The 23,100-nt window shown below is 47.0% G+C and overlaps 2 protein-coding genes across 2 annotated transcripts in view; both read right to left on the reverse strand.

Annotated features, from left to right (window-relative positions):
- H6PD (hexose-6-phosphate dehydrogenase/glucose 1-dehydrogenase) overlaps window positions 1-16,804 on the reverse strand; it is a 52,364-nt gene extending 35,560 nt beyond the window's left edge. The window contains exons 1-2 of the mRNA XM_043993905.1: window positions 16,696-16,804; window positions 5,892-5,991 (exon numbers count right to left, since the gene is read on the reverse strand). The gene's annotated coding sequence lies outside the window, so the exon portion shown is untranslated. The remainder of the gene's footprint in view (window positions 1-5,891; window positions 5,992-16,695) is intronic.
- Window positions 16,805-22,090: 5,286 nt separating this feature from the next.
- On the reverse strand, window positions 22,091-22,540 carry LOC122746284 (60S ribosomal protein L23a-like). Its single transcript, XM_043991761.1, has one exon. It carries the CDS (start codon window positions 22,538-22,540, stop codon window positions 22,091-22,093), a length of 450 nt encoding a protein of 149 aa, XP_043847696.1.
- Between the last annotated feature and the right edge of the window lie 560 nt (window positions 22,541-23,100).

The following is a 23,100-nucleotide window of genomic DNA, read 5'->3' on the forward strand; positions in this document are numbered from 1 at the left end:
AAATGTCGATGATATAAAAACAAAACATAGCAATAAGTATTTGGGGGGGAGGCCATCTGGGTTAAGTGACTTTCCCAGGGTCACACAGCTAGTAAGTGTCTGAGGCCAGATTTGAACTCAGGTCCTTCTGACTCCATCCACTGCACCACCTAACTCCCCGTAAGTATTTATTTTTAAAAGAAAAGGGCAAAACCAAGCAAATGCTTTTTCATGAAGATCTCCATCTATAACAAACTGATCAACTAACAAGCATTTATTAAACTCTTACTGTATACCTGGTGCTATGCTAATTGCGGGAGACATAAAGAAAGTAAAAACTGTAACGATTGGAATAACGCCACCTGCTGGATACTTACTGTAGAGGAGTTCTGCCCATGAAGGGAAGGTCTTTGAGGGCAAGACCAGGAGTCAGGAAGTGATGCGGGCTAGTGGGAGGAGGAAGGAAGAGACTGGCGCTCAGTCTCTCTCGCTTTTCCTCTGGACTCTGGTGGAGAAGGGAGCTAGAAATGTGCTCTCCCTTTAATAGATAGAAATCTAGGCCTTTTTCTCTCTCTTTACCAAATTCTTATTCTCCTTAATAAATGCTTAAAAGTCTAACTCTTGCTAAAGCTTATAATTTATTGGCGACCACTCATTAGATATTTTAGACAGTTTAGCTAGAATTTTAGCCCTTAACAAAACCACAGAGATGATTACTCTACAGTCTAACCACACTGGCCTCATCTAGGACTCGAACCTTCCATCTCTGTGAACCAATCGTCCCCCAAGGTTGGAATGTTCCCCCTTTCCACCTCTTAAAATCCTTAGCTTCTTTCAGAGTCCGACTTAAGTGCTGCCTTCTATATAGTCTTTCCTGATGCCCTTGGCTGCCAGTGCCTTCCCCCCCTCCCCACCAAATTACCTTGCATCTATTTGTATAGGGGAAGTAAACTGAGGCATGGAGGAAAAAAGACTTGCCCAAGGTCATGTAGTAAGACTGAGCTCACCGGTTCCCTTCCTTTCTCCCATCTTCCTGGCCCCACCCTGGCCAACTACCAGGGGGGCTGAGGAGGCGGGAGGAACTGCTGACTACAGCTCTATCTTTGAACTTCCAGGTCCTGCTCTTCACCCCAAAAAGGAAACCATCCCTCTGGGTACTGGGTAATAACCACAGAACCTATATACAAAAAAAAACCAGTTCAAATTCTGCCAAGGAGCAAGGGAAATGGAACGGGCCAGGCCTGAAAATCAGGGGACCTGGGCTCTAGGCCTGCAGGGCCCTAACCAGTGACCAGGGCAAGGAACCATGAGCAAAATCGCTGTCTGCTTTGGGTTCTGGTGATCTCCTATCCAAAGTGAAGGGGACAGTCATGGTGATGATCTCTTTGGCAAGGCCCTCCCAGCTCTGACAGCCTATGTTCTAAGGGCCCTCCCAGCTCTGACAGCCTGTGTTCTAAGGGCCCTCCCAGCTCTGACAGCCTGTGTTCTCTGACATCCTGTGTTCCAAGGATCCTCCCAGCTCTGACAGCCTGTATTCCAAGGGCCCTCCCAGCTCTGACAGCCTGTGTTCTAAGGGCCCTCCCAGCTCTGACAGCCTGTGTTCTAAGGGCCCTCCCAGCTATGACAGCCTGTGTTCTAAGGGCCCTCCCGGCTCTGACAGCCTATGTTCTAAGGGCCCTCCCGGCTCTGACAGCCTGTGTTCTAAGGGCCCTCCCGGCTCTGACAGCCTGTGTTCTAAGGGCCCTCCTGGCTCTGACAGCCTGTGTTCTAAGGGCCCTCCCGGCTCTGACAGCCTGTATTCCAAGGGCCCTCCCGGCTCTGACATCCTGTGTTCTAAGGGCCCTCCCAGCTCTGACAGCCTGTGTTCTCTGACATCCTGTGTTCGAAGGATCCTCCCAGCTCTGACAGCCTGTATTCCAAGGGCCCTCCCAGCTCTGACAGCCTGTATTCCAAGGGCCCTCCCAGCTCTGACAGCCTGTGTTCTAAGGGCCCTCCCAGCTCTGACAGCCTGTGTTCTAAGGGCCCTCCCAACTCTGACAGCCTGTGTTCTAAGGGCCCTCCCAGCTCTGACAGCCTGTGTTCTAAGGGCCCTCCCAGCTCTGACATCCTGTGTTCTCTGACATCCTGTGTTCCAAGGATCCTCCCAGCTCTGACAGCCTGTATTCCAAGGGCCCTCCCAGCTCTGACAGTCTGTGTTCTAAGGGCCCTCCCAGCTCTGACATCCTGTGTTCTAAGGGCCCTCCCAGCTCTGACATCCTGTGTTCTCTGACATCCTGTGTTCCAAGGATCCTCCCAGCTCTGACAGCCTGTATTCCAAGGGCCCTCCCAGCTCTGACAGTCTGTGTTCTAAGGGCCCTCCCAGCTCTGACATCCTGTGTTCTCTGACATCCTGTGTTCCAAGGATCCTCCCAGCTCTGACAGCCTGTATTCCAAGGGCCCTCCCAGCTCTGACAGTCTGTGTTCTAAGGGCCCTCCCAGCTCTGACATCCTGTGTTCTAAGGGCCCTCCCAGCTCTGACAGCCTGTGTTCTCTGACATCCTGTGTTCCAAGGATCCTCCCAGCTCTGACAGCCTGTATTCCAAGGGCCCTCCCAGCTCTGACAGCCTGTATTCCAAGGGCCCTCCCAGCTCTGACAGCCTGTGTTCTAAGGGCCCTCCCAGCTCTGACAGCCTGTGTTCTAAGGGCCCTCCCAACTCTGACAGCCTGTGTTCTAAGGGCCCTCCCAGCTCTGACAGCCTATGTTCTAAGGGCCCTCCCAGCTCTGACATCCTGTGTTCCAAGGATCCTCCCAGCTCTGACAGCCTGTATTCCAAGGGCCCTCCCAGCTCTGACAGTCTGTGTTCTAAGGGCCCTCCCAGCTCTGACATCCTGTGTTCTAAGGGCCCTCCCAGCTCTGACAGCCTGTGTTCTAAGGGTCCTCCCGGCTCTGACATCCTGTGTTCTAAGGGTCCTCCCGGCTCTGACCGTCTATGTTCCAAAGGCTTTTCTGAGCTTTTTTTTTCAAAAGCTTTTTCTGTTCTGAGGTCCCATGATTTCTACGAAAAGGCTTGACTATTCATATCACAGAAGGGTTTTTCCCTTTCCAAAAATCCCCTCAGTGAAGTGAGTGTTTTATCTCACTCATTACCTACCCAATGGAGCAAAAAAATTTAAATAAAAGACTGGGAAATGAGGCCAAGACAAATGACCATTCCAAAGGGATGATGCAGCAAATCTGAAATCATAATATAGTAGTGGCTCAATTTACTGCGAGGCCAAAGCTGGTCAGTGGAGACAACACACTCGCACTCGGGTGAACAATGACCCTGGGACCAGGCGCTTCACATTTCTGAATGTCACTTTCAAAGAGCATCAGAAAACCATAGATTTAAAGCTGGAAGGGACTTTACAGGGTATCATCAATCAGTCAATCAATCAATCAATCACCAAAGTCTGTTAATCACTTTCTACCACAAGATGCTCCATGCTGAAGAGGCCAAAAAAGGCAAAAGATGGCCTGCTCTCAGGGAGCTCACAATCTAAAGGAGAGTTCAGGGGGTCTAAGGACTTGGATGGGGAAAAGGTTATATCATTATTTCTATATAATTGGTTTCATTTGTTAACTGTATATTTTGGTGTTGTTATTGAGTCATTTCAGTCATGTCTGACTCTTCCTGACCCCATTTGGGGTTCTCTTGGCAGAGATGCTAGCATAGTTTGCCGTTTCCTTTTCCAGCTCATTTTACAAGTGAGGAAACTGAGGCAAACAGAGTAAAGTGACTTGTCCAGGGTCACACAGCTAGTGCCTGAAGCTGGATTCCAACTCAGAAAGCTATCTTCCTAACTATAGCTCTGTGCACTATGGTGCCACCTAGCTGCCCTCTATTTCATGCGCCCTATATTTTACTTCATGCACTTAAAAACCTGATTGCCTTGAGGAGGAGGGAGGGTGGGAGGAAATTTTGGAACTCAAAATCCTGGGGGCAGCTAGGTGGCACAGTGGATAGAGCACTGGCCTTGGATTCAGGAATACCTGAGTTCAAATCCAGCCTCAGACATTTGACACTTACTAGCTGTGTGACCCTGGGCAAGTCACTTAACCCCCATTCCCCCACAAAAAACAAAATAAAACAAAACAAAACAATCCTATGAAAACAAATGTTGAAAACTATCCTTACATGTAACTAGAAATAATAAAATACTTTTATTTAAAAAAAAAAGAAAGAAAACCTGATTCTGAGAAGGGGTCCACTGGGAACCCAGGGCACAAAAAGAATTAAGGAAGCCCTGCTATCAGGACACAAAAATATAAATAAAATGATTCCTGACCTCAGAGAGCTTATATTCCATAGGGGGAAATAACACAGACACAGATAAGTACATATAATATGAATAAAAGATAAAAACAATTTTGGGGGGAGAGGCACTAACAGCTTGGGGTGGGAGGGAAGGAATCAAGAAAGGCCTTTGGAAGGGGATGGAAATTGTGGTAAAAATTATTGGAGTTTAACCACTCATTTGGGAGTGGCCACACCTGGCCCACCCTGAAGTTGCTACAGAGGTCAGAAGGAGAAACCTCTCCATGGGCAGTTTTTGAAGGACCTCCCCTTTTGGGGGAGGAAGATTAAACGCTTGTTGAGGGGAGGCAGAGTCACTTCCTGAATTCTCTCTCCTCTCTCCCTCCTTGGCCTTTCTGGTGGCACACATCCCAGGTGTGGTGAGTGAACACAAAAGCCCTGCATTCTTTGAATTAGCTTAAGCAGAAACCAGCTGGGGATAGTATAGACTTAGGTTAGAGCTAGGAAAATTTATCTGTTTTTCTTTTCCCCTATTTCCTTATCTTTGATTTTAATTAATTTCACCTTTGTTGTTTAATTAATTCCCAAGTAATAAAATCTGATCCTTTTGTGGAAAAGAAGCTGTAAGGCTCCTTTCTTATTGGCCTGGGAGAAATATCTAAAAAGGCAGTTCGGAGGGGAGGGAGCTTTGAACCTAGAGGTCCCTCATTATTTCTGGGACCCCCCAATATTTCAGTGAGTCACCCAATTAACTCTCCATACATTAAATTTGGCCCCCACAAAATTAAGCTTAGTTTTGAATGAAACTAGGAATACTAGAAGTTAAGGTGAAGAGGGAGTTCACTCCAGGCACAGAAAACAGCTATTACTTCTCATTTTACAGATGAAGAAACTGAGGCCCAAATAGGGGCATCTAGATGGTGCCAGGGTGGATAGAGCATCGAGCCTGGAGTCAGGAAGACCTGAGTTTGAATTTGATCTCAGACACTTACTAGCTGTGTGATCTTGGGCAAGTCACTTAACCCCTGTTTGCCTCAGTTACCTCATATGTCAAATGAGCTAGAGAAGGAAATGCCAAAACTGTCCTGGTATCTTTGCCCAAATGGGGTCATGAAGAACCGGACATAACTGAACAACAACATATATCCCCAGAAACCTGAAACAACTCAACAACAAAAATATAAAGGTTAGCTGATATTATTATTAAGTGATTTGCCCAAAGTCACACACAAAGTAATATATGAGGAGGTTGGCCTAGGTGAGGACTCTGAGACCTTGGACAAGTCAATATAAGTCAATTGTACAAGAGACTCTCTAAGGTCCTTTTCAACTCTAAATCACAAAATCCTTGGCCTAGTGCTGGAATGACCCCCAGGGGCCACCTAGTCCAACCCCTTCACTTTAGAGGTAAGAACACTGAAGCCCATAGAGGTTAAGTGCTCTGCCCAAGTTTATACAGGTGGAATTTGAACCCAGGTCCTGCCTCCAGAGCCAGTGTCCTTATCTCTCAAATACAATGACCACTATTGTTCCTGCTTCCCCAGAGGATCCTGGGGAAGTTTTCTCTGTCCAGAGGGACAGAGTAGAGACCTTGGACTTGAGAAACCCCATTCCTGGTTTCAGGAACCCACTCACCTTTGCAAGGACAGGGGATCTGCCAGGCTGCTCCCAGGAGGTCAGTAGGGGTATGGACCCCACCAGAGGCTCCCGATGGGCTCCACTCTCCTTCTCCTGCCTGGTGAGAGAGGCAGAGGGCAACAGGTCACCGGAACAGAAACTTTCTCTGATCAACTGGTTACAGACCAAACAGAAGCCAAGGGCTTTCTGGTAAACTGGATGAGGAAATGGATCTCACGATCCATTCCCAGCAAGGGAGGGGTTGGGAGAGCAGGGGCCGGCCTGAACCCGCCTCCAGCTCCCAACCCTCCCCCCCTCGCTGCCCCTTCCCTTTGCCTAAACTGGGAGGGTGACTGGAGGAGGAGGAAGGGCAGGCGGGCAGTGTTTTTTGTTAAATCCCTCTTTTGGCCCTGGAGTGACTAAAAGTATGCAGAGGAGTGAAATACCAAACATTTTCTTTCTTTTGGGAGGAAAAAAGAGGATAAATTTTGAGAGACAGCAGCGTGGGCTTGGTGACTATGAGAGTTAGGGCCAGATTTAGAAAAGCCCGCCTCTGACAATAGTGGTGGGAGCCTCAGTTTCCCTTATCTACAAAAATAGGAGACAGGGACTTCTCCTGCTGTCTAGTTTCTCTGGTCTAAGATGCTCCCTCTGAAAATGCCAGTTGGCCCAAGGATAGTCAACAGTCAACAAACATTTATTAAGAGTCCATTAAGGTGGATAGAGCACCGGCCCTGGATTCAGGAGGACCTGAGTTCGACCTCAGACACTTAACACTTACTAGCTGTGTGACCCTGGGCAAGTCACTTAACCCCAATTGCCTCACTAAAAAAAAAAAAAAAAAAAAAAAGAGTCCATTAAGGGGGCAGCTAGGTGGCACAGTAGATAAAGAACCGGCCCTGGATTCAGGAGGACCTGAATTCAAATGTGACCTCAGACACTTGACACTTACTAGCTGTGTGACCCTGGGCAAGTCACTTAACCCTCATTGCCTCCCCCCACACACACACACACACAAAAAAAGAGTCCTTAATGGACTTAATGGACACCTTAATGGTGGCAGCTAGGTGGCGAAATGAATAAAGCACTGGCCCTGGATTCAGGAGGACCTAAGTTCAAATCCAGCCTCAGACACTTAACACTTACTAACTGTGTGACCCTGGGCAAGTCACTTAACCCCAATTGCCTCACCAAAAAAAAAAAAAGAGTCTCTTAAATTCTGGGCCCTGTGCTAAGAGGGGGTAGCCTGGGGAAGAGATAAAAATACAAGTTTGTTTTTGTTTTTTTAAAAGAGCAATTCTTGTCCTCAGGGAGCTCCCAATCAAATCGTGGAAACCAATATACTAAGCCAAAAAGTGTTACCTGATTGGGGGTGGGGCCTGAGAGGGCAATCAAAGTACAGCCCCCAGGGAAATGAAGAAATGTCTGTCCAATCCCCACTCCTTAAATGGAAGAGCTGTGATATTCATCAAGTGCCTACAGTGTGTAGGGTTCTATGCTAAGTGTGAGGGATGCAAAAAAAGGGCAAAAGATAGCCCCTGCCCTCAAGTAACATCTAATGGGATGAAAATCTAATCTAATCTAATAGGAGAAAAAAGCAAACAAATCTACAATCTGCCTGGTTTTAAGGGTGTTTTCCAGTTCATTACTTCACTTGGATTATCAGAGTCATAGATTTTTGATCATGAAGGGGATCTCTTTTGTTGTTGAGTTGTTTCAGTCAAGTCCAAGTCTTTGTGACCCCATTTTGGGCTTTCTTGGCAAAGATACTGGGGTGGTTTGCCATTTCCTTCTCCAGCTCTTTTTACAGATGAGGAAACCAAGGTAAACAGGGTTAAGTGACTTGCCCAGGGTCACTAGTATCTGAGCCTGGTTTTGAACTCAGGAAATGAGTCTTCCTGACTGCAGGCCTGGCTCTTTGTGCACTATGGCGCCCCCTAGCTTCCCCTAGCAATAGCCATTTAATCCAACACCCTCATTTTACAGATGAAGAAACTGAGCACCAGTGATAACAGCACTTAGCCATCCACAAATCAACCAACATTTATTAAGCACTTACTGTATCAGTAGGTGCTTAATAAATGTAAGTGCTTAATAAATGTTCATGGATTGACTGGCCAAGGTCCCCTGTCTGGTAAATGGCTGAGCCTAGATTAGAACACAGATCTTGCCCCATACTCCTTTCTTCAGAGGGTCTTCCTGCCAGATTCCCCCCCTCCTCCCAGCAGTAGAGGTGACCCTGGGCTCTCCAAAGCTGCCGACTGAGCCCAAGCCCTAGCCAAGTCCCCTGGAGGGCCAGGAAGGCTTTGGACACAGGCCTGGCAAGGGGCAGCGGAGCTGTCTGGAGACATTGCCACCAGGAGACTGGATGTGGTGTGATGGAGTTTTTGGCTTCAAAAACTCTGCTAAAGCATCTGAAAGTTCCAATCTGCACCAGGGGAGAAAGCCAAACCGTGGCTCATTAAGACACCTAAGGACAAATTGGACAGAGGGGGATCGCTCCCTCGGATACACAGTTTCACAGGCTGAAAATGGGGGCGATTCTGATTTCTTCGGCATTTTCAAGTGGGTTGGCTTTATTCTTTCAGCTTTGCTTGTCACAGGCGAAGTGCTTAATAAGTGCTTAATGGTTCATTGATTTGCTTTCCTCACACTTGCTCTGCCAGGGAGTGAGTACAAGCATTCTTGTCCTCATTCTAAAGATAGGGAAACTGAGGCTCTCAGAAGGGAAGAGATTTGCCCAAGGTCATACAGCTCCTAAGGGTCTACACTGGAATTAGCCTTTCACCTCTATCATCCATCCTCCACTCAGCTGCCAAATTGATCGGTGTCAGTCCCCTACTTGAAAATGATCACTGGTTCCTTGTTGCCTCAAAGATCAAGTCTAAAAATCTTCTGCCCGCCATTTATTTTTTTGTTTGGTTTTGGTTTTGGGTAGGGCAACTGGGGTTAAGTGACTTGCCCAGCGTCACACAGGCCGGATTTGAACTCAGGTACTCCTGACTCCAGGGCCGGTACTCTATCCCCTGTGCCACCTAGCTGCCCTCTCTCTGCCCACCACTTAAAGTCCTTCCCAATATGGCTCGCGCCTACTCTTCTAGTCTTTGATAGTACAGCACATAACTGTGATCCCTGGGCAGCTAGGTGGCACAATGGGTAGAGCTCAGGGGCTAGGGCAAGAAGATTCATCTTCCTGAATTCAAATCTGGCCTCGGACACTTCCTAGCTGTGTGACCCTGGGCAAGGCACTTCACCCTATTTGCTTCAGTTTCCTCATGTGTAAAACGAGCTGAAGGGGAGGAGATGGCAAACCACTCCAGTATCTCTGCCCAAAAAACTCCAAATGAGGGTCCCAGAATGACTGAACAACAACATATACCTGTTTGCAAGCCACTCCAGGCCCCTTACTAACTGTATGTCCTTGGCCAAGTAATTGTGCCTCTAAGCCTCAATTTCCCCATCTGTCAAATAAGGATCAGAGGCAGAATTCAAAACCACACCTCAGCTGATTCCAGGCCCAGTGCTTTTTTCTCCAATACACCCACATCACAAGAGGCAGTCAGTCAAATAGATTTAGAATTGGAGGTTCTGGATTAAAATCCTGATTCTGATGGTTACAACCTCTTGTGACCCTGGGAAAATCACTTAACCTCTGCCATGTGTCAGTAGGCACTTAACAAATGCTCATCAATTGATGGGCCAAGCATCCGTGTCTGGTAAATGGCTGAGCCTGGTTTGGAGTTTCTTTGCTTACAAAATAAGGGATTTGGTTTGGTTATTTATTGCCCAAGATTCCTTCTAGCTCTCAATTGATGACAAGCTATCTCGTGGGCCAGGCAGCAAGGAATGGAGACCAGGGATCCATGGCCAAGGGAGGCCAGGGTCCCCAGACTCAGGGTGAGGGCTGCCAGCAAGATGATACCAGCGGGTCCCCAGGGCAGGCCCCAAGGAAGCTGGAGAGGATTAGGCCCCAAGAGTGACAGGCAGGGTTCAGCTTTCCTCTCATGGTGACCTACAAACAGGGGTATTTGTGGGAGGAGGGAGGGAAGGGGGCAGTGGGGGAGGAGAATTGCCAAATGCTTCTATTTAGGTAGTGATGACTGCAGCCCTTGGCCAAATGGCCTTGGACCCGCCTGTCCAAGTGAGATTCTTTGTCCGAAGGGTCATTTACCCAGAGGTACTGGGCCACATCTGAAATCAGGGCTAGCTCCTTTCCATTGAAAAATGTGTGAGGAGCGGGCAGCAAGGTGGCTCAGTGGATAAAGCACGAGCCTTGGATTCAGGAGGGCCTGAGTTCAAATCCAGCCGCAGACACTTGACACTAGCTGTGTGATCCTGGGCAAGTCACTTAACCCTCATTGCCCCACAAAAAAAAAAAAAAAAAAATGTGTGAGCAGAGAGAGGCTCTGAATCCTCCCGAAAAGACACAGGACTCAGCTTACCCCCAAACAAACACCCCTCTACCACCAAGAAGGGAATCTTCTGATGTTAAACGTAACCCATCTATTAAAAAGTCATAGCATAAGGCCTCATTCTTTGTCATCACCCCCACCCTGGTACATCATGTCCTCAAAACAGCCGACCTGGATACCTGGCCCCTGGCTCATCCTCCTCCCAAACTGGTCCTCACTACTCAGGCCAGACCTGGAACCCGGCCTTGGGGAGTTGGACCCTGGGATATAGCAGTAAAGGCACCGTGGGCCTACAGGCATCACCATCTCACCCTCTCTGCCCGTACTCAAAGGGTATATTCTACGCATCTTCTGCATACAGAGTATACGTTTTGTATTTTTATATTTAGTGTTTTGTTTTTCTCCATTCCATGTAAACAAAAACATTTTAACATTCTTTTCCCCCCCGGTTTTTAAATTCTTTATCTTTATTCTCATGACCTAAAAGGTCATGCTTCTTTACTACAAGGAAAACATCTCTCACCAGAGACAGTGAAAACATTCATTTATTTTAAATTTTGAGTTCCACATTCTCTCTCTTGATCCCTCCTCTCTCCTCGACTTGAGAGGGAGGGGAGCAATTGGATACAGGTTATACATGTGCAGTCATCTGCAAACGGAGTATAAAAGCCATCCCTTCCCTCCTACTCCCCTAGTTCTGTGGAGGGTATCCCCCCCTACCCAGGTTCACCACCTTAGGGTCATCTTTGCCTCTTTCCTTTCTCTCATCTCCCATATCCAAACATTTGCTCATTTTCTCTTCCTGTCCCCCATGCTTGCAACACCCCCCCCCCCCCGTCCCTACCTACTGACCTCTCTGGCTTCTTTAAAGTCCCAACTAAAATCCCACCTTCTACAGGAAGCCTCCCCCCACACCTCTTAATTCCAGTGCCTTCCCTCCGTTCATCATTCTCTATTTGTCCTGACTAGAGCTTGCCTTGCAGATATGTTTGTATATTGTCTCCCCTGTTAGACTGTAAGCTCCTTGCGGGCAGGGGCTGTCTCTTGCCTCTTTTTTATATCCCCAGTGCTGAGCATAGTTCCTGCACATAGTAGGTGCTTAATAACTGTTTCTGATTGACTTTGTCAAATGTACCACCACAAACTCTTGCATTCAACCCCTCTCCTTCTCTCTCTCTCCCTCTTCTCTCTCCCCCTCCTCTCTTTCTCTCCTTCCTCTCTCCCCTCCCTCTCTCTCCCCCCTCCCTCCTTTCCTCCCCTCTCCCTCTCTCTCCCCCCTCCCTCCCTCTCTCTCTCCCTCCCTCTCTTCTTCCCTCTGTCTCTCTCCCTCTCTCTCTCCCCCCTCCCTCCTTCCCTCCCCCTCTCCCTCTTTCTCTCTCTCCCCCTCCTCTCTTTCCTTCTCCTCTCCCCTCCCTTTCTCTCTCTCCCCCTCTCCTTCTCTCCCCCTCCCCACTCTCTCTCTCCCTCTTCTCTCTCTCCCCCTCCCCTTTCTCTCCTTTTTTTCTCTCTCCCCCCCTACCCCACCCCACACACCCTGGTTCAGGCCCTTGTTACCCCTTGCCTGGACCATCATAATTTCCAGCTTCTCCCCTCTCAGTCCATCCTCCACACAGCTGCCAACGTGATCTTCCTAAAACATACCTCTCTGACCATGCCCCCACCCTCCCCCTGCTCATGTATCATCAGCAGCTCCCTATTGCGTTGGGAATGACACGTAAAGTCCCCAGGCTGGCATTTAAAGCCCTCTGTCACCTGGCTCCCACCTGTCTTTCCTGTCTTATTTCTTAGTCCTCCCCCTTCACATGCTCACTGGTCCATTCCAACTGGCCTGCCTCCAACTGATGGGGGCCGGGGGGGGGGGGGGGGGGACTACGGGTACAGAAAGGCACATACACTGTGGTCAGTGCTCTGGCTCACTTTGCTTAACTGTACTTGCTTGTTAGAAAGAAAGGCTCTACTGGTGGGGCTGGCAAGGAATGGAGAACTTTGGGAAGTGATTCTGATGTAAAAAAAAGAACATCAATAAACCTTTAAAACAGCAAACACTATAAAGATATAACAGACTGAATATAAAAAAAAACAAACAAGCCATAAACTAGCCTGTTTGTTCTGCATACACAGCAACCCACCCCCACGTTCAAGCCCACACCATGGTCATCAGCTCTCTCTCTTTCCCTCAGCTAGGTGGTGCAATGGATAGAGCACTGGCCCTGGAGTTCCAAGGACCTGAGTTCAAATCTCACCTCTACCTGTGTGACCCCGGGGAAGTCACTTAACCCCAATTGCCTCAAACATCTGGGGCCATCTCCAGTGGTCCTGATGTATATCTTGCCACTGGACCCAGATGGCTCTGGAGGAGTGAGGCTGGTGACTTTGCACTGCCCTTCCTCACTTCAATCCAATTCACTGCAAGTCATGACATCACCCAAGGACAAACGATTGGCCCTCTCTCTTTTTCTCCCCCCTCACCTGAAAACACTTTGTATCTGTGCACATGTTGAGTGCTCCCAGTAGACGGGGGACAAAGATAATTTCCTTTGTCTAACAGTGCTTTGGACATTGGGGGGTGGGGAACTGTATAAGTAGCTCCCTCCCCCAAAGCAGAGAAGCTTGTCTTCTAGGTTCAAAGGCCTAGGGAGTGGACCTGGGCAGAGACAAGTTAGCCAGCTGTCCTGGGGTCTTATAGCCAATAGGCATCAGGACTTAAGTCCTCCTTCTATGTCACAGGATGTGTGTCTCTCAACATAGATAGAACAGGTGCCGAACTAAGAAATGTTTGCTCAGTTATGAATATAACAGACAACCTGGACCCGTGGAGCGAGTTCTGAATTTGGAGTTGGAAGGTCTGGGTTCAAATCCTGCCCCTGCTTCTTACTACTGATGTGACCCTGGGGGCAAGTCCCTTCCTTCAGCTCCATTTATTCATCTAGACAGTTGAGGGTGCAACTGGATGAGTTTAAACCGCCCCTTCACATTTCAGTCCACCAAGAGAGTCCCATTTGGTGGGTCCCAAACTCCTGCTAAAAAATCTTCAATGGAACCTTAACAGCAGTAAATAATTACAGAATATTATGAGTAGTGTGAAAGCTAGGGGGCACTGGAGTGCATAAAGTGCCATCTTCCTGAGTTCAAATCTGGCCTTAGACACCTCCTAGCTGTGTGACCTTGGACAAGTCACTTAACTTTGTGTGCCTCCGTTTCCCCATATGTAAAATGAGCTGGATAAGGAAATGAAAACCCCAAATAGGGTCACAAAGAGTTGGATTCGACTGAAATGACTGAATATACTGGGGTTCACAATACATTTTTGTTGTTGTTATTGGAAAGGGTTTATGGAGCCAATAAATAAAGTTGGTACCTACTGGTGTAATGAATAGAATGTTGACTTTGGATTCAGGAAGACCTAGGTTCAAATCCTGCCCCAGCCTGGACATACACATTAAAATGTGTGACCACAGATGAATCCCTTAACCTCTCAGTGTCTTGGCTATACCTTAAGACTCTGAATCCAATTCAACAAGCACATTCTAGGCACTGGAAATTAAAAGAAGCAGTCCCAGCAGCAAAGCTTCTGATGAGAAAATACGGCTGGAATAAAATATCTGATCCAAGTTGAACAGCAGCTATTACTGGTGATGCTCTGGGATGAAGGGAATCTCCATACTGGGAGTGCACCAGATCTGCCACCTTCCTCCACAACCTAAAAACCCTGCCTTGTTCTAGGGCCTGAGTAGGACACAGGCCACAAGGTGGCATGATTCCATGGGCTAACACTGCAGCTGTCCCCACTTCCCCAGAGGCGTCTGGGCTCCCATGCAGTGACTGATGGGGTTCCTGAAGCCGCACCAGCCTTCACCCTTGGAGAGGACACTTCACCACCGGCTGGCTGCCAAGGGGGCACTTAAAATGGTGGAAAATTGAGCATCTGCTGCCAATGGTGAACCAGAAAATCATATGAGCCCTGCCAGGCATTCAATCCAATTAAGCCAATGGATATTAAACTCCAACCGTGTAAAAAACGAGAAGCAATCTGTCATAGTGGATAGACAGTTTCCTCAGAATCAGGAAGAACTGGGTTCAAGTCCACACATGATGGCCCTGTGACACCTCAGGAGCACAGGCAGCTAGCACAAAATAAATTGCAGAACAGTCGCTAATACCTGTGTAATGGATATCATATTGTTTGCCTTCTCCGGGGATGAGAATTTGGAACTCAAAATTTTAAAAAATTAATACTATAAAATAAATAATTAATTAGAATTTTAAAAAAATAGCAGTTGCTAACAGAGGCAGCTGGGTACATGGGAAAAGGAAAGGGCTATGGAGTCAGAAGACAGGTTCAAAGTCTGTCTCTGGGGGCTGCTAGGTGGCCCAGTGGATAAAGCACCAGTCCTGGATTCAGGAGAACCTGAGTTCAAATCCAACCTCAGACACTTGACACTTACTAGCTGTGTGACTCTGGGCAAGTCACTTAACCCTCATTGCCCCGCCCCCCCACCCAAAACTCCCCCTTGGGAAAGCCACTTCCTGGACCTCAGTTTCCCCATCTGTAAAAGGAAAGGGCTGAATTAGATAACCTCTGAGGTCCCTGATATCTCCGATCCAATGATCTGCTTTGGTGGGGAGTGTCCTAGACCAAAGAAAATTCCAGGTTGGGACCAAAATACACACACACATACACACACAAATGTACATACACATATAAAACAGAATCATTATCTGGGTTCAAATCCTGCCAGTGACCCTGATCCAGCCACTTGACCTCTGAGCCTCTTTCCTAGTCTATATAAATTAAGAAAACGGACTTCATGACTTCTGATTCCCTTGAGCTCTACATCTAACAGTCGGTGCCCTTTCTACTCTCCGGAGGGAGAGGAGCTGGATTACCTTGGGGGAGGCAGTCAATTTCTGCAAACCCCCCCCCCCATCACAGATCTCTAGCACTAAGGGACTCTGAAGGGCATCTCCTCCAGCTCTTTCATTTTCCCGGTGAGGAAACTGAGCTGCTTAGCGGTGACCTGAGTGGCTCCCAAGGTCACAAGGGTGGTAAATGTTTTGGCAAGGATTAGAATTTGTCTCTTTCCGGAGACAGAGTGTAAATTCCTCTAGGCTCAGGGCAGTTTTGCCTTTTTGTGTGTGGGTATCCCCAGGGCCCAAGCATACAGTAGGCGTTCAATAAATGCCTGTTGAATTGGATTCTCCAAAGCAAATCCTCAGTCCCGGAGATATAGAGGCCCGGTTTCACTTGCTACAAAAATGCCCCTGCTGGGGGGGGGGGGGGGGAACCAACGTTTGGCCACAGGAAGCCAGGTCTGATTCTGCAGGAAGGTGGCCGGGAGGAAGGGAAGTGGGCTGCAGTTTATTCGAGTCTGCAGAATTGGCTCATGGGCCTGGGAATGTGACAGGAAGGCTCTCCTCCACCCTGCCAAGGGATCGTTTAATCCCCAGGAGCGCCTAGGCTCATGTATCATTGGGGGACGATGCATCCAGTCCAGCACGCCCATGCGGTCAGTTTATAAATAAAACCTTTGGCGGGAGGAGGCCGACGAAGGGACAGCAGGGGCACGGGGTGGACTGCAGCCTACTGCGTCTAAGACGGTCAGCGCCCGGCCAGTGCCAGGCCCAGCGGATTTCGGGAAATAGCAAATGGTTTCATGCAAATATTCTGCTGATTCAGTGCAGGTGGAGGGGGGTCGGTCAGGGAGGCTTTTCCAGTCCGGGGCCCTGGGGGAAAGGGGCGAGTGGACGAATGGTGAGCGCGGTCACCAGTGGCCATCCCTCTCCACGTGACCGTCCCCTCCTCCCCTTGTCCCCACACACAGTCCCGGCTCGGCTCTAGAGCTGAAAGCCTCTAGCAAAGGGTCTCCAATCTCCCCCCCCCCCCACACACACACACACACACACGGGCGCAGGGATGTTCAGCCTGGGAATTTCCCGGAAGAAATTCTAGAACGTGCCCTGAGACCAGGGTTCTCCATCACAGAGGAGGCCGGCGGGCACTCAATTTCAAGGATAACGGGCACTTTCCGGGGGCTGAGACTGGGCCCGGGGCGCACCCTCCATCCTGGCCCGCCTGCTGGGGGCCCCTGCCTACCCCCCTTAACTAGTCCAGCTGTGATCCATCCCCGGGCGAGGGTAGTTCACGAATGCCCGGCGAGCCTATGGTGCGGCGCACCAGGTCTCCCGGGCACCAACAGGTGCAAAGGTCTCCCTGCACAATTTCGCTTTGCAAACGCGTCGGGGTGTGGGCCAATCGAGAGGGCCAGCATGAACCGCAGGGCTCCCCGCACCCCTTCCTGCCTTCCTCCCCAGGCCGCTCCTCGGCCATCTCCCCCCGCTAAGGATGCGCGCATCTTCCGGGCTCCGCAGCAGCGGGAGGGTGCGTGCGCTCAGCCCGAGGCCGTACTCACCCTCGGGGTGCGGAAGCGCTAGGAAACCCGGGCCAAGGCGCGCACTGGGGGCCCGGGCTGGAGGCATCGGCAGCGGCCGGGAGGGCTGTCCCCGCCCATTCGCGGGTGGCCCTGGAGAAGAGGGCGGGCCCTGCGGGTAAGCTCTTTGGTTTGGGGCTCCCTTACTCCCGCTTGGTCCGCGCGGGCGGGTGGGAAAGAGCCGGGAAAGGCTGAGCATTCCCCCACCTCCCGCCCCCCGTCCTTCAAGAGCCCACCGGGGAGTGCTAAAATGAGAGGCCTCCAAGCCAGAGAGTGACAAGGGTTCGAGTCCTACCTCTGACCCAAACTGGCGTCTAATCATTTCCGAGTGACTGATGAGCTGTATGAGCCTGGACAAGTTTTATTGCTCTCTGAGTGGCGTCTTTCCCTGCTTTGGGAGAGGGTCCTCTTCTAGGCTCACGCCCGTCTTTGCACCCACTCCCATCTTTTGGGGGGTGGGTTATTGATTTGGGTCTCACATCTCATATACAGAGAACTTTGTCAAATTTCTACCAATAGGAGTCATTTCCCAATTAATAAACGGTCAAAGGATATGAACAGGATGTTTGGGGATGAAGAAATCAGTTACATATATGAAAAAATGCTCTAAGTAATTTCCAAATAGATTCCTTCCACTCTCCTATCCAGCAATCCATCCCTTATAACTATATTTACATGTATATATAATTTACGTGTGTATGTATATGTGTGTGTGTGTATGGGGGAGAGAAAGAAAGAGGGGGGTGAGAGAGAGAGAGAGAGAGAGAGAGAGAGAGAGAGAGAGAGAGAGAGAGATGCTAGGTGATGCAGTGGGGAGAGCACCAGGCCTGGAGTCAGGAAGACCTGAGTTCAAATCTGACCTCAGACACTGACTAGCTGTGTGACCCTGGGCAAGTCATTTCATCCTGTCTGCCTCAGTTTCCTCTGTCAAATGAGCTGGAGAAGGAAATGCAAAACCACTCTGTATCTTTGCCAAGAAAACCCCAAATGGGGTCACAGAGAGTTGGATGTGACTGAAATGACTGGACAACACGCATGTGTTTATATATGTACATATACATATGTACATATATGGGAATATATGCATGTATTATACATGTGTTTATATATGGAAAGCAGCTGAGCAGAGCCAACCTGTCAAACAGTTTATGCAGTATTCCATACCTATAGTCCCCTATTTCCACAAAGAGAGGAAGGTGCAGTCTTTACTTTTTATTTTCTTGAGATTGGGTCTCCCTGTCACCCCAGCTGCTGACCTGCACAGAATTTTTGACCTTCTCTGTTTCTGACAAGCACTGGTTCACTCCCTCCTTAGGCAGCCCCACCACCAGCTCCCCATACGGGTGTTAAACTTAGTGTAGATGTTAGATGAGCTTTAGCCGGGCTGCAGCTCAGCGCTCCCACACACTTGGGACCCACCAGCCTGAGCCTCAGCCCAGGAGCAGGGATTATGAACATGAACCACCCCGTACCTGGGTTCTTTTAACTTCTCCTAGGCCAAGCTTGTGCATTATAATTTTTTAAGCCTCAGTTTCTAAACAAGCATTTCAAGTCCCAATTATTTGTCAGACACTGTGCTGGGTGTTCACAAATAAACAGATCCAAGACCATTTGAGCAAGGAAAGACCACAAAAGGGGTGAGGTGGGGGAACAGGAGGAGGAGATAGTATTCTGGAAAGGTTTCATCCAAGAGATTATATCTGAACTGAGCAGAGTTGAAAAGGAAAGGCATTTCAGGCATGAAAAATGCCCATAACTTGGGAAAGAATCTGATCTGGCTGGAACAGAGCATTTCTAACTGGGAATAATGTGAAATAAGAATCTACTAAACATTTAAAGAACAATTAATTCCGATATTATATAAACTATTTGGAAAGATAGGCAAACAAGGAGTCCTGTGAAATTCCTTTTATGATGCAAATATGGTGCTGTTACCTAAACCAGGAAGAGCAAAAACAGAGAAAGAAAACTATAGACCAATTTCCTAATGAATATTGATGCAAATATTTTAAATACTTAAATATTTATTATAGTATTTAAATACTTAAATATTTAAATACTTTAAATATTTAAAAATACTAGCAAGGAGATTACAGCAATAAATCACCAGGATCATACACTGAGGCCAGGTGGAATTAGAAAAGGCAATGAGGAAACAAAACTATCACTTTTGCAGATAATATGATGGTATACTTAGAGAATCAACTAAAAAAAATAGTTGAATTAATTAACAACTTTAGCAACAGGATAGAAAATAAACCCACAGAAATCATCAGCATTTCTATATATTGCCAACAAAATCCAGCAGCAAGAGAGAGAAATTTCATTTAAAATAACTGGAGACAATATAAATACTTAGATGTCTATCTGCCAAGACGAACCCAGGAACCATGTGACTACAATTACAAAACACTTTTCACACAAATAAAATCAGATCTAAACAATTGGGAAAAGATCGATTGCTCATGGGTAGGCTGATCCAACATAATAACAATGACAACTCTCCCTAGATCAATCTACTTATTCGGTGCCATGCCAATCAAACTGCTGAAAACATATTGTATAGAGCTAAAGAGTAATAACAAGGGGTGGCTAGGTGGCGAAGTGGATAAAGCACTGACCCTGGATTCAGGAGTTCCTGAGTTCAAATCCGGCCTCAGACACTTGACACTAGCTGTGTGACCCTGGGCAAGTCACTTAACCCCATTGCCCCGTTAAAAACAAAACAAAAAAAAGTAATAACAAAATTCATCTGAACAAAAAAAAGGTCAAGGAAATTATTGGGGGGGAGGGGAATATGAAGGAAGATGTCCTAGCTGTGCCAGATCTCAAACGATGTTATAAAAATATTTAAATAAAAAATATTTAATAAAAATATTAAAAAATCATGAAAACAATCTGGTTTTGGATGATAAATAAAATGGTTAATCAGTGGAATAGATTAGATACACAATACATTATAGTAAATAACGATAGTAATTTGGTGTTTAATAAACCCAAAGATCCAAGCTTTTGGCGGGAAAACCTCACTATTTGACAAAAACTACTGGGAAAATGAAAACAGTATAGCAGAAACTAGGTATAGACCAACATCTCACAAAATATACCTAGATGATGTTAAAATAGGTACATGATTTAGATATAAAGGGTGATATGATAGCAAATTAGGGGAGCATGGAATAATTTACCTGTTGGATCTATGGAAAAGGGAAGAATTTAAGGCCAAACAAGAAATAGAGAGCATTATGAAATATAAAATGGATAATTTTGATTATATGAAGTTTAAAAGTTTTTTGCACAAACAAAAGCAATGCAACCAAAATTAGAAGAAAAGCAGAAAGGGAGAAATTTACTGCAAGCATCTCTGATAAAACCCTCATTTCTCAAATATATAGAGAACAGAGTCAAAATTATAAGAACACAAGTCATTCCCCAATTGATAAATGCTCAAAGGATATGAACAGGCAGTTTACAGAAAAACAGCAAAGCTATCTCTAGTCATATGAAAAAATGCTCTAAATCACTACTGATTAGAGAAATACAAATTTTAAAAACTCTGAGGTGTTACCTCACACCTATCAGTTTGGCTAATATGACAGAAAAGGAAATGATAAATGTTAGAGAGGATATGGGAAAACGGAGACACTAATGCACAAATAGAGTTGTGAACTCATCCAACCATTCTGGAGAGCACTTTGGAACTATGTCCAAAGGGCTTAAAAAACTGCATATCCTTAGATCCAGCAAGACCACTACTAGGTCTGTATCCCCAATAAATCACCAAAAAAGGGAAAATGACCTTCATGTACAAGATTATTAAGAACACCTCTTTTTGTGGCCACTACGGATTAGAAATTGAGGGGCTGCTCATCAATTGGGAAATGGCTAAACAAGTTGAGGTATATGAATGTAATGGAATACTACTGTGATATAGGAAACGAAGAGCAGGTGGACTTCAGAAAACCCTGGAAAGACTTGCATGAACTTACACAGAGTGAAGTGAACAGAACCAGGAGAACACTGCACACAGTAATAGCAATATTGTATGATGAACAACTGTGAATGACTTAGCTATTCTAAGCAATTCATGATTCAAGGACTCACGATGAAAAGTGTTATCCACCTCCAGAGAAAGAACTGATGGAATCTAAATACAGATTGAAGCATACTATTTTCACTTTCCTTCCTTCTTTTTTTTTTTTTTTTGGTTTGAGTTTTCATCTTCGAAATGACTAATATGTAAATATGTTTTACATGATTGAACATGTATAACCCATATCAGATTGCTTACCATCTCAGGGAGTGGGGAGGGGAAGAAGGGAAGGATAGAATTTGAAACTCAAAACTTAAAAAAAAAACCTGTTAAAATAGTTTTTACATGCAACTTGGTGGGGGGGGGGAATAAAAATATATTTTTTTAAATATGAAAAAAGGGGCATATAGATGGTGCAATGGATAGAACACCAGCCCTGGAATTAGGAAGACCTGAGTTCAAATCTGGTCTCAGTCACTTACTAGCTTAAACCCAATTGCCTTAAAAAAAAATAATAATGAGAAAGCAGGTTGGAAGCAACCTGTGAAGAGTTCTCAGTGTCAGACTAAGGAATTTATGTCTCATTTCTAGAGGCAACAGGGAGCCACTGAAGGCTTTTGAGAAGGGCAGGTGGAAGGGATCAAAACTATCTTTGAAGATTATTTTATCAGCTGTACCAGGAGAGGGTGATGTTGTTGGGGGGATGGACTGGAGAAGGTAGAAACTTGAGAGGGACTAATTAGCAGACTTGTAATGATTCCAGCGAAAGACAAGGATCTGAAATAGAGTAGAGAGAAGGGGCCACTTTCCAGAGATGCCAAGCACCCATACTTTTCTTTGCTTGGACTTGGTGACCCCAAAGTTGGCAAAAGGGAGTCAGATGCGATATATGGGAAAGAACACAGTAATCCCTGCTTCTGCTACTAACTCGATGTGTGACTTTGGACAAGTCACTTGTCTCCTCTAAGCCCATTTTTTCTCCTAAAAAATGAAGTCATTCTGGAAAAAATAAAATTTTATTTAATAAATAAATAAAGTCAGGGGCAGCTAAGTGACACAGTGGGTAAAGCAATGGGGCCTGGAGTGGGGAGAATCTGAGTTCAAATCCAGCCTCAGACATTTATTAGGTATGTGACCCTGGTCAAGTCACTTAACCCCTTTGCCTCAAAAACAAAGTCTGTTCTGAACCTCTGGGTTAATGAGGGTCATCTGTGGGCATCACCCTACAGTGCCAGGGCCAGCCTTTTTGGTACTTAAGAGCAGGGGAAAAAACCCTTAGAGGTCATTGAGACTAACTTCCAAGGAAACAGAGGCCTAGGGAGGTTACATGATTTGATTCCGATTTTATTGGCAACATCCAAAGCACCATAGTCTGGAGCCAGTCGGACATAGGCCTTCTTCTCTCCATCCAGCCTGATCAGTGTTGACCTTGGCCACATCGATGTCATAAAGCTTCTTTACAGCTTGCTTCATCTGATGCTTGTTGGCCTTGACATACACAATGAAGACAAGGGTGTTGTTGTCCTCGATCTTCTTCATAGCAGACTCAGTGGTCAAGGGAAACTTAATGATGGCACAGTGGTCAAGCTTGTTTCTCCTCAGGGCACTTTTCCGAGGGTATTTGGGCTGCCTTCGAAGTCTTAGAGTCTTGGGTTGCCGGAAGGTGGGGGATGTTCGGATCTTCTTTTTGTGGCTGTGCACACCCTTCAATACTGCCTTCTTGGCCTCCAAGTCCTTGGCTTTGGCTTCTGTCTTGGGGGGAACAACCGCTTCCTTCTTCACCTTCGGCGCCATCTTGAGGAAAAGGCTCCACCTTTGGTTTTGTTGTTGTTGTTGTTTTGTGGGGTTTTTTTGTGGGGCAATGAGGGTTAAGTGACTTGCCCAAGGTCACACAGCTAGTAAGTGTCAAGTGTCTGAGGCTGGATTTGAACTCAGGTCCTCCTGAATCCAGGGCCGGTGCTTTATCCACTGCACCACCTAGCTGCCCCCTCTACCTTTGTTTTTTTTTGTTTTTTGGGAGTTTTTTTTGGTGAAGCAATTGGGGTTAAGTGACTTGCCCAGGGTCACACAGCTAGTAAGTGTTAAGTGTCTGAGGTCAGATTTGAACTCAGGTCCTCCTGACTCCAGGGCTGGTGCTCTATCCACTGCGCCACCTAGCTGCCCCTCTACCTTTGTTTTAAAAACTATTCCCCACTTCCATCACCTTCCCATTTGTCCTAAGTTATATCACCTCAGTGCTCCTAATGAGGGTAGGCTAGGGATGGGACTAGCTTTTGATGCACTCTCCACTTGTCGGAGGAGAGAAGGGGGTGGAGGCAAAAGGGGCGGGAAGAGAGGGTGGGGATAAGGAATCA

Source organism: Dromiciops gliroides, chromosome 3 (genome assembly GCF_019393635.1).
Source record: "Dromiciops gliroides isolate mDroGli1 chromosome 3, mDroGli1.pri, whole genome shotgun sequence".
Lineage (NCBI taxonomy): Eukaryota > Metazoa > Chordata > Mammalia > Microbiotheria > Microbiotheriidae > Dromiciops > Dromiciops gliroides.